The sequence below is a fragment of the Neoarius graeffei genome, chromosome 13 (genome assembly GCF_027579695.1).
Source record: "Neoarius graeffei isolate fNeoGra1 chromosome 13, fNeoGra1.pri, whole genome shotgun sequence".
In the NCBI taxonomy this organism is placed as follows: Eukaryota; Metazoa; Chordata; class Actinopteri; order Siluriformes; family Ariidae; genus Neoarius; species Neoarius graeffei.
The window spans coordinates 28,476,498-28,488,758 of NC_083581.1; the positions used below are offsets into that span (position 1 = coordinate 28,476,498).

Consider the following 12,261-nt stretch of genomic DNA (forward strand, 5'->3'; position numbering starts at 1 on the left):
AGAAAGGAAGAAGACCACCTCATTTGCTGTTTTTATTTGCGCATATGTTAATTTACCATGTAAACATCAAATAATAAAATGAGTATAAGGGAATAACGCATTTTATTACATTGTAAAAAAAATCCCAACTAAATAGCCCAACAGTTTGAGCACTGAAACACACTTTGACTCTGAGCTACTGTCCTGCTCCTACTCCTGCTGAGCGGTGGGACGGGGTGTCGGGATGTTCTTGTCCTTATCACTGAGCATGGCACAATGACCTGACAGCGATGATGGGATTGCAATGTCCTCACTTCTGGGCTTCGTTAGCTGAAACATGCATGAAAATCAGCATATATAATATTAATTACATAAGCATATAGATACTGAAATGAATGTTTAAAGCATGTGTATTTACCTGTGAACAGTGTTGGGAGTAACGCGTTACAAAAGTAACGAATTACTGTAATGCATTGCTTTTTGCGGTAATGTAAGGCATTACAGAAAAAAATGTGGTAATATTATACTCGGTACAAATGTCAGTAACACGTGTTACAATGCCTTTTTAACCTGGAATGAAGTGGTGGGCTTTTTTTTTCCTTCATACAAATTCGCCAAAATCACGCGAGATCAGCAGAGGTGAAACGTCCGCGCAAAATGTTTCACTTCCTTTTCCTTTAGGCTAGTCAGACAGAAGAGAGAGATGAGTGAACCTGCAGCTGATCTAATGTCGGATAGCACATTCTCCAGATGGGCACACGCTCATTACTTTAAGTTTGTGAAAAATAAGGATGTGAAGAACATCGTAGTCAAATGCAGTTTGTGTGCTAAACCTAAAGAACTGTCCACTTCCCGAAATAGCACCAGTAATTTAACTAAGCATTTACAGAGGTGCCATAGTAACATGAAGTTAGCAAGGAAGCAAGCGGAGGATGAGAGTGGCGATAAAATCACAAAGCAGCCAGAATTAACGTTCTGGCGCTCTGAGATGCTCCTTCAGCCTCAAGAGGTTAGGAGACTTGTGGCGGAGTATGTTGTTGAAGATATGCTGACAGTTTGTTTACATTTTTGTCCTGTATAACTGAGGTGTGGTTTTGTTTGTTTGTTTTTTTCTGGTCAGAAGTCAGACTAAAGTGATTGAGCTGCCTTTCCTTCGAGGGCTAATATGCCTAAGCACTTCAATATCATTAAAAGCACTTTGATTTTGTTATTTCTAATTCTGTTTTTCGAAAAGTGACTGGGTAGCCTCATCTCATCTCATTATCTGTAGCCGCTTTATCCTTCTACAGGGTCGCTGGCAAGCTGGAGCCTATCCCAGCTGACTACGGGTGAAAGGCGGGGTACACCCTGGACAAGTCGCCAGGTCATCACAGGGCTGACACATAGATACAGACAACCCATTCACACTCACATTCACACCTACGGTCAATTTAGAGCCACCAGTTAACCTAACCTGCATGTCTTTGGACTGTGGGGGAAACCGGAGCACCCGGGGGAAACCGGAGCACCCAGAGGAAACCCACGCGGACACGGGGAGAACATGCAAACTCCGCACAGAAAGGCCCTCGCCGGCCACAGGGCTCGAACCCAGGACCTTCTTGCTGTGAGGCGACAGCGCTAACCACTACACCACCGTGCCGCCCCTGGGTAGCCTCATATAGCTAATAGTCATTGTCTAGCTGTGATTTAAAAGGCTTGTGGGGGGGTTTCAGGCCAGTTTTATTGTAGGCTACGATTTGCCATATGTTCATTTTTGTTAAATTTCTGAAATGGAGTCATATCCCTTAGGGCTAATCTTTTTTTATGAAGCATAAACTATGCTTAATGCTGTAAACTTGAAAACAATAAAGGCATAGAAATGCTAACTTTGTATCCTGTCATATCTTTAGACAATACAATACAGTTCAATTAATGTTAATATGAATAGGCCTAAAGTTACAGTATTTCTATCACAATTTGCTAGACTTTGACCTTTTGTCTGTTCTTGATGATTGTTTCTTGTATTGTGCCATGAGCCATCACTGTGGCTATTATATTCTAGTGTTTTTAACCATAAGCCTAGCTCAGTCAGATACCGCATCACCTTCCACTGGATGTGTGATGAGCTAATTGAGCGTCTTGAGCTACATTTAGATTGCCAAATCCATACTTCGTTATTTTGGTGAGAGTAACTTAAAAGCAGTGGCGGCTGGCTCATAGGGGGCGCTCGGGCGCCGCCCTCCCAGATGTGGAGGGGGGAAAAAATATAAAATATATCGATATATATTTTTACAAATTTTATCAATGTCAGTTTTACTTAAGTGTGTGCCTACATGCGATCTGAATTATTTAAACAACATTTCCACCAACTGACTGTCATTCAATGGTGAATTTCCACCGACAGACGCGTATCATTTCTCTTCTTGGGCGCTCGGCAAAGCGCCCCAGAAGTGCAGCGGAATAGCCAATTGTGTATGGTTGCTCAGGAAAAATCATAAATATTTGGCCAATCAGGGCGGCACGGTGGTGTAGTGGTTAGCGCTGTCGCCTCACAGCAAGAAGGTCCGGGTTCGAGCCCCGTGGCCGGCAAGGGCCTTTCTGTGTGGAGTTTGCATGTTCTCCCCGTGTCCGCGTGGGTTTCCTCCGGGTGCTCCGGTTTCCCCCACAGTCCAAAGACATGCAGGTTAGGTTAACTGGTGACTCTAAATTGACCATAGGTGTGAATGTGAGTGTGAATGGTTGTCTGTGTCTATGTGTCAGCCCTGTGATGACCTGGCGACTTGTCCAGGGTGTACCCCGCCTTTTGCCCGTAGTCAGCTGGGATAGGCTCCAGCTTGCCTGCGACCCTGTAGAAGGATAAAGCGGCGAGAGATAATGAGATGAGACACACCGCCTAGTGGCCAGTGTTAGTAATTACCAGTCATACACACCGCCTCGTGGCCAGTGTTAGTAATTACCAGTCATACACACCGCCTAGTGGCCAGTGTTAGTAATTACCAGTCATACACACCGCCTCGTGGCCAGTGTTAGTAATTACCAGTCATACACACCGCCTCGTGGCCAGTTAGTAATTACCAGTCATACACACCGCCTAGTGGCCAGTGTTAGTAATTACCAGTCATACATACCCCCTCGTGGTCAGCGTTAGTAATTACCAGTCATACATACCGCCTCGTGGTCAGCGTTAGTAATTACCAGTCATACACACCGCCTAGTGGCCAGTGTTAGTAATTACCAGTCATACATACCCCCTCGTGGTCAGCGTTAGTAATTACCAGTCATACACACCGCCTCGTGGCCAGTGTTAGTAATTACCAGTCATACACACCGCCTAGTGGCCAGTGTTAGTAATTACCAGTCATACATAGCGCCTCGTGGTCAGCGTTAGTAATTACCAGTCATACACACCGCCTAGTGGTCAGCGTTAGTAATTACCAGTGATACACACCGCCTAGTGGCCAGTGTTAGTAATTACCAGTGATACACACCGCCTCGTGGCCAGTGTTAGTAATTACCAGTGATACACACCGCCTCGTGGCCAGTGTTAGTAATTACCAGTGATACACACCGCCTCGTGGCCAGTGTTAGTAATTACCAGTGATACACACCGCCTCGTGGCCAGTGTTAGTAATTACCAGTCATACACACCGCCTAGTGGTCAGCGTTAGTAATTACCAGTCATACACACCGCCTAGTGGTCAGCGTTAGTAATTACCAGTGATACACACCGCCTAGTGGCCAGTGTTAGTAATTACCAGTGATACACACCGCCTCGTGGCCAGTGTTAGTAATTACCAGTGATACACACCGCCTAGTGGCCAGTGTTAGTAATTACCAGTCATACACACCGCCTAGTGGTCAGCGTTAGTAATTACCAGTCATACACACCGCCTAGTGGCCAGCGTTAGTAATTACCAGTGATACACACCGCCTAGTGGCCAGTGTTAGTAATTACCAGTGATACACACCGCCTCGTGGCCAGTGTTAGTAATTACCAGTGATACACACCGCCTAGTGGCCAGTGTTAGTAATTACCAGTCATACACACCGCCTAGTGGTCAGCGTTAGTAATTACCAGTCATACACACCGCCTAGTGGCCAGCGTTAGTAATTACCAGTGATACACACCGCCTAGTGGCCAGTGTTAGTAATTACCAGTGATACACACCGCCTAGTGGCCAGTGTTAGTAATTACCAGTCATACACACCGCCTCGTGGCCAGTGTTAGTAATTACCAGTCATACACACCGCCTCGTGGCCAGTGCTAGCCAGTAAAGAAATAAAACAAAAGAGACTGGCTATGATATAAGAAAATTCTACAACCCAGAAACAGATGGGAGCTCCGCTTTTAGGCAGTGCCTAAATCTATATATTACATTTTTCCCAAAAAATATCCAATGTTCTTCAGTCGAAAGACAGATGCAGAATGCTGCAGACACGCTGGTTTTATACCCACTCCTGGCTTGCATCGCAAGCAAGTTATGAGTGATCGTGACGTGCTAATCACATGCATCACACATGCTTCACAAGTGCGGCCCGTACTTGGAGCGCAGGAAACTGGTAAAATGCGAGTCACACACACTCCACACTCACTGAACACGCACTGATCACGTGCATCAGATATACACTTTCCACAGGCTAACGGCACAATTTTTCCCACGCCTCGAGGAAGTCAGGTGTGCAACCTGTACTTGACAAGTACTTTGCCTGTACTCCTCCCCCAAACATTCCCCTGGGTTCACCGCAACCCTGCAGCACGGCTGCGAACTACCAAACCCTGTGACCCATGCATGTCCAAAACACTTACGGCGGGTTATGAGTGAGGCTTAAAAGGCCTGGAGAGAAGCCCCTAGGATTGGGGGGGGGGGGTTGGACCAAAACATTTTTTCTACCCCCTCCAAAATATGGAGATGATCTATCTAAGTATGGAAATACCAATATTTGGCCAACTGAAAAATGCTAACCTCCCTGTACCTACCCTCTGAAGTTAATAACCCCTCCAAATAGTCAAAAACTGCCTTTTTCACTAATATAAGCATTCCTTAATGGAAATAACTCCTAAATATAACATCAAAAATCACAGTAATAACATTTATTTCTCACAAAAAGAGTTGTTTAAGGCACTGGAAATGTTTCAGATGCAACAGATAAGGCTAAGTGGCAGAAATTGTGTCTGAAATGTCCATTTTGACAATCAGTAGAGAATTACATAGTTTGCACTGATTTGTCAGTGATTATTTACCTGCAAGAATACAAATAATGACTATTTAATACATTTGGAGATATAATTCAGATATGAATCATTTGTGCATACTGGTTCTTAAAACTAAATTAGTAACCTTAAGTAATGATCCTCTGTGCTTAAAAATAGTTCATATTTGAGGTATTACTGAAGAGTGTGACATTCATCAATAACTTTAAAACTTGCTGAAAAAGAGCAGAATTACCATATGTTTAATTTACTTGAATGTAAGGTTACTTACCACTAAGCTTAATACCTTAAAATAATGATCATCTGCACTGAAAATGTTGTAATCATACCTAGTGGCATACCTGAAGAGGTTCGCATTCATTGATAACTTTAAAACACATTAAAAAAAGCAGCATTCTAATATCAAACAGCACTGTAATGTATTTTGTCATATTGTAAGAATGGAAACTTTCAGAGGGTATGTACAGGGGGGTTAGCAAGGTTCAATTTAATAAAATTTGACATTTTCCCATATAGATGGACCATCTCCATATTTCTAGGGGGGTAAAACATGGAAAAGTCAAAATTCTTAAAATAATAACAACCCCCCCTACTAGGATGGTCCTCTTTACTTATACAGACTTCTCATGCAGTGGGAAAAAAATGCACTGCTATGTGTTCCATATGTAGAAGAACTATCAAGGAGACGACAGGGACAACCTCGAACTTCAATCGTCATTTGGCAACACTCCACCCAGAGAAGGAAGTGACATGCTGTTATTTGCCCTGTTGATAACGAGACTTGCTTGCTGACTGATGAACTAGCTAGTGTTACCCCTCTCTCATGTTATTTGCCCTGATGATAGCGGGGCTTGCTGAGTGATGAACAAGATTTTTATCTTTTTACCTAAAGGCAGCAACAGCCACCATCAAATGGTGCGGTTGGTGTCTTGTTCTTGGACTCGACTCAGACTCAAAATTTTCTTTAATGACTTGGACTTGACTTGGACTCAAAGTTTCGTAACTCGACTACAACACTGACAAAAATCTATGTATCCTAAACAATCCAAACCATTTTACTCACTTTTTATGGTTGCATTGACAAACATTATCTTCTCTGTCTACCAGATGTTTCTACTGTGATCCTGACTAAAGGTAAAGCAAACAATTTTAGTCCTTTATGTCTATCTAGAGTCCAGACTTCTATCTGGTATTTGTAGTAGTGATTTATCTTTAACACATGGCACTACAATCCTACATAGATGTAATTTAGTCAATGATATGTCTCAAACTTTTTGTTTAGCTTTTTATTTCTGGAATGCATGTTAAAAAGACTTCAGTAACTTCACTGTAGGTAATAAATGATTGCATCATGAATAATTTGGTTGATAGTGAAATGTTGGTTTACCAAACCAGCAAATTGTGCAAAGGATTTATTTTTGGTGATAACACATGCAGAGAACATATAAAAACTATACAATATTCTTTCTCACTTGTCCAGATGCTGATCATGTCAAAAGTATGTAACTTGATTGACATATTGTCCATGCAAGGGTTTTTGTTCGTTTGGTTGGTTTTTGTTTTTTTGCACTGGAGAGGTTTAACTAATACCAATTCAATCCATTTTCTAGACTATGATGTCTCTGAGTATGAACCTGACTACATCATCCATTATGGTTCTTGTAAGTTAGAATGTACGCTGCATGAACAATATGACAACCTCAAGCAATATATTCCTTCTTCGTCATTTATAATAAGATCTATTTAATACATACTTAAATTCTTTTGCGAGACTTTGTGAAAATACATTGTATCTCATGCAGTCTTTTACAGTACAAACATTTCATTTATAATTTTCCTTTTCTCTTTTCTTCCAGCCTCACCATATGACACAGATATAATAAGTTCTGTGGGAATCTTCTCCTCCTCAGGTAGGTTTTACAACCCTGAAGCTTTGGATTGCACCAAAGCTGCCAGAAAAGCCCTACAGCATGTTGTGAAAACAGCACAGGACATCGTTGGCACTGAGTTGCCGTCTTTGGATCTGCTACACAACACTTGCTGTGTCAGAATGGCCAAAAACATTATAAAGGATTTCACTCGCCCCGCACATCACTTGTTTAAACTCCTCCCATCAGGCAGGCGCTTCAGATCTATACGCACACGTACCAACAGACTTAAAAACAGTTTCCTTCCAACTGCAATAAACTTACTGAATTCTGATCTCTCTAAAGTCTAAGATATGACATGTGTCATACATTGTTTTTCTATTCAATCCACAACTTGTACATATTGCTTGATTTCCATATCGTTTTTGTTCAGTGTATTTATGTTCATTTTGTATATATTGTATCTATTTATTTATCACCTTTCTTAGCTCTCAGGTATTTGCTAAGTAAGTGCTGTGTTTTTTTGGGGGTTTTTTATTTTTGTTTTTTTTGTTTTTGTCTTAATATTTTACACCTTAATTTTTTTGCACCTTTGGGACCAGCACAAAATAAATTTTATTGTGCCTTAACAATGACAGTAAAGTGCTTGAACTTGAACTGAATCAGAAAAAGTTTGGACGGTATGGAGAATGCAAGTAAAAAAAGAAAGTAGTGATTTCTAAAATTACTTTGAATTGTATTTCATGCTTTGTCTGGTCAACTTCATTTGTTAATATACATCCATTCCTGCATTTCAGGCCTGCAATACATTCCAAAAAAGTTGTGATGGGGCAATTTAGCATGGGCGCAGATAGAGGGGGGGACGGGTGGGATTCGTCCCACCCAGATTTAAATTCACCTCATTCGGTCCCCCCCACTTATAGGGAGGAGAAAACGTCTATGCTGTCTTTCTTTGCATAAGGCAAACCTCACGGAAAAATCAAAAGACTAATTACCATTCGGTTTATTGAGGTGCACAGCAGTACATACATAGTTGCAACTGCGCAGACTGCACAGTTTGCGAGCTCGAGCTTGGTTGCTATGGTTACCCACAACATGTTTGACAGGCATATCGGGGACAGCTCCTCCTAGTTCAGGACCCCAACACGGCATGATGAAGGGTGCCAAAAGGCAGAAAACGATTGCATCGTTGTTGTTGTTTTTTTTCAAAAAAAAAACGACTGTAAGTAAACTGTGCCTTACTTTATCATATCACCTTGCAATTTTTTGATAGTCTGTTCAAAGTAATGTCGTAGTGAAAGTAAAATCGTACGGAGTAGAGATGCCTTTCTGGTAGCCTCCTTCTTTCGGTGGCAGCCTGTAGATACAGTGCTCTGAAGGCAGTTTTAATGTTTAATCTGGCGTTCCCTGCCATAATTTCAGCGAGCATATTGTTTCATAAGGAAACTTTGCGAAGAGTTGTTGACTGACTGCCGCTCACGCAACACACAGGCATAGTTAGAAAGTCAGGATGCACTGGTTTACACTTTATACACACACACGTAGCCCAGCCTCTCGCTATGTTTAACAGTTGGAACTTAGCGGTTTTAAAACTAGTTTTCCTAGGAACTAATTGTGCGAGGAACTAGTGTTCCTCACACAACACATGTTGGGGGTGGGGTTGGGGTTGGTTTGCTGGCAGCTTTGTCCCCCCCAGTTCAAAAAACGTATCTGCGCCCCTGCAATTTAGGGCTAGTAAAGCATTAAAACAATTTAAATACTGGTGTGATTTGAAACAGGTGAAGTCAATAGGTGATTGTGATCATGATTTAGTACAAAATCAGTGTCCAGGAAAGGCCTAGTCTTTGAGGAGCAAAGATGTGCAGAAGATCTCCAGTTTGTCAACAAATGCATGCGAAAATGATTGAAATGTTTAAAAACAATGTTCCTCAAAGAAAGATAGGAAGGGATTTGGATATTTCACCCTCTATGGGTCATAATATCATTAAATGATTCAAGAAATCTGGAGGAATTTTACTGCGTAAAGGTCAAGGGCTCAAGCCTAAGCTGAACCTCCATGATCTCTGATCCCTCAGATGGCACTGCATCAAGAGCCATCATTCATCTATAGCTGATATAACTAAATGGGCTCGGGATTACTTTGTCAAGCACTACAATATGGAGTTACATCCACAAATGCCAGTTAGAACTTTTACTGTGGAATTAGGAAGTCTTAGGTTAACTGTGGCCAGAAGCGCTATCAACTTCTCTGGGCTCAGAGGCATCTGGGATGGACCATCACACAGTGGAAACATGTATTGTGGTCAGATGAATCAGTATTCCAGGTCTTTTTGTAAGAAATCGATGCCATGTGCTCCAGACCAGAGACAAAAAGGACCATCCAGGACTGTTACCAGGAACAAGTCCAAAAGCCAGGGTGTGTCATGGTATGGGGTTGTGTCAGTGCCCTTGGCAAAGGTAATGTACACTTCTGTGATGGAGCATTTTTTATTTTATTTTGGTCGGACGCTACCCAAACAGATGATCACATCAGCTTTTCTTTGGCTAATCAGACACAAGGTACACCACCACTCTTCCCAGAGCAGTTGGGGGTTAGGTGCCTTGCTCAAAGGCACTTTAGTCAGTCCTGCTGGTCCAGGGAATCAAACTAGCAACCTTTTGGTCTCAAAGCTGCTTCTCTAACCATTAGGCCATGGCTTCCCTTGGAGCATTAATGCAGAAGGGTACATTGAGATTTTGGAGCAACATATGCTGCCTTCAAGACAACATCTTTTCCAGGGAGATTTCAACAAGACAATAAAAAAAATCAAAGTCCTTCCCATGCCACAAGGTACATTAGGCAGCACCGATCTCCGTTTCTATAGCCCTCGGCCTCTCACCTATTACATAGCTAGGGTTAGAGTGGAGGGTTGGTCCTGTGGGAGCTGTGAAAGTTTGACTCCCTACTCACATCTGTATTGTGGCGTACCTCGCCAGATGGCAGTAGGTACCATCTTTATGATGGTTTTTGGTATGACCCAACCACAAGTAGAGCTCGCGATCTCCTAGTCAAGAGGCGGACACGCTAAACACTAGGCCAACTTGCAGTAATAAAACAATGTAAAACCACATTCTGCACACATTACAAAGGCGTGGCCGTGGAAGGAAAGGGTGTCTGTCCCCACTGTCCCCAATAGAGAATGTGTGGAGAATTCTGAAATGAAAAATGACAATGATGATCCCATATTATTGCACACCTTAAGACCTGTTTGCAGGAAGAAAGGGACAAAATAACACCTGAAACGCTTCATCACTTGGTGTCTTCAGTCCCTAAACATCTTTTAAGTGTTGTGAGAAGGAATGGAAACATTACTAAGTGTTAAATGCTTTACATCCGGGCGGCACGGTGGTGTAGTGGTTAGCACGGTCGCAAGAAGGTTCTGGGTTCGAACCCAGCGGCCGGCAAGGGCCTTTCTGTGTGGAGTTTGCATGTTCTCCCCGTGTCTGCGTGGGTTTCCTCCGGGTGCTCCGGTTTCCCCCACAGTCCAAAGACATGCAGGTTAGGTTAATGTGGGACAGCCTTGGGCTAAGGTGCCCTTGAGCGAGGCACCTAACTCCCAACTGCTCCCCGGGCGCTGTTGGCATCGCTGCCCACTGCTCTGGGTGTGTGTGTGCATGTGTGTGTTCACTGCTTCAGATGGGTTAAATGCAGAGAGGAAATTTCATGTGTGTGATGAATAAAAGTTGTGCTTTCTTTCTTTTCTTTCTTTCATCCCAACTTTTTTTTAAATGTGTTGCAAAAATAAAAAAAATTAAAAAAAACAATAAAAATCATGAGGTAAAACATCAAATAATGTGCTGTTGTATTGTTTTTAATGCAATACAAGTCAAAGATTATTTACAAATCATTGTTTTCAGTTTTAATTCCAATTTCGACATGTCGTCCCAGCTTTCTCTGATTTGGAGTTGTATATTTTTCACTGTGTCATGATGCCAAAACATGCTTTTGTTGAAAAAACATATAGTTGGAAGGATTTTAATACTGTTTTGAGGATTATTGTTGAAAAGCACTAATTCCTTTTCATATACCTTTCGCTCTGTTTTTCACAAGTGGATGGAGACCCCCATTTTGTTGTTATGCTCCCGAAGATACATGAAAATCTGTGTTTTACTGTTGAAGGCAAGGCCAATGATGTGTTGCGTCTTCTGGAGGACCCAGTCAGAGGTAAATATAAGTGTTCATTTTACTAGTGCATCTCAAAAAATTAGAATACCATGAAAGTTACTTTTTTTCATAATTTAATTCAAAAAGGTAAACTTTCATATATTCTATATTCATTACATGTAAAGTGAAATATTTAAAGCCTTTTTTGTTTTAATTTTGATGATTATGGCTTATAGCTCATGAAAATCAGAAATCCAGTATCTCAAATTAATAGAATATTCCCTAAGATCAATCAAAAAAAGGATTTACAATACAGAAATGTCCAACTTCTGAAAAGTATATTCATTTATACACTCAGTAGGGGAGAGTGGGGAGGAGTGAGCCATGGGGAGAAGTGAACCACTTAAAATTTTTCTAAATTTAGCCAGGGTTTATCCCAGTTAACTTGTCATATGAAGTCACCAGGGAATTCCCCTGACTTCAACCCACAGTGGATGGAAGCCTGGCACCCTGCTCACAATAGGAGAACAAAAGTCTAAAATTCAAGGTAGTAAGTAAATATTTCACTTAACATGTTTTTTTCATCCTATTGTCTAATAAACCAAGATAACAATCACATTGTTGTTGTTGTTTATTAGGCATGTACTATGGTATTGTGTGATGACATAACCTGGGCCACATCCTTCCGTTCAAATGTAGGTCGACATCAGAAGCAATGGCGGGTCGTTTTGGGAGGAGTGAGCCACACAGTGCATGGGAGGAGTGAGCCTAGGCTCACTCCTCCCTTCAGTGGCCCACTCCTCCCTTAACTAATCTTGTGTCATGGTGATACATTACCGTACTAATACTTTTACATGTAATTAAGGTATGGGGCTATAATCCACAGATTACCAATAATCCTACCAACCAGTCGTTGGCATCAAACGTACTTTAGACCAGTTCATGCTTGATGTGGTCTTTTAACACGTTCATTTTTGTATGCTGGGATGGCATACGAGGTACCTATACTTCTGTTGTAGGCTTTAAGAAGCCTTGAGTTCCAATTTCAGGTTAGTTGGTTATTTGGCTAAGCGTGCCCA

The 12,261-nt window shown here is 41.8% G+C and overlaps 1 protein-coding gene across 3 annotated transcripts in view; it reads left to right on the forward strand.

The window, feature by feature from the left end:
- The window catches only part of itih6 (inter-alpha-trypsin inhibitor heavy chain family member 6), a 57,722-nt gene that overhangs the window by 32,673 nt on the left and 12,788 nt on the right, over positions 1–12,261 (forward strand). For 2 of the 3 annotated variants that reach the window (XM_060937458.1, XM_060937460.1), the window contains 5 exons: positions 6,278–6,304; positions 6,651–6,668; positions 6,781–6,831; positions 7,027–7,080; positions 11,129–11,242. In XM_060937458.1, coding sequence (XP_060793441.1) covers positions 6,278–6,304; positions 6,651–6,668; positions 6,781–6,831; positions 7,027–7,080; positions 11,129–11,242 — 264 coding nt within the window. The remainder of the gene's footprint in view (positions 1–6,277; positions 6,305–6,650; positions 6,669–6,780; positions 6,832–7,026; positions 7,081–11,128; positions 11,243–12,261) is intronic. The other variant, XM_060937459.1, reaches the window with a different exon arrangement.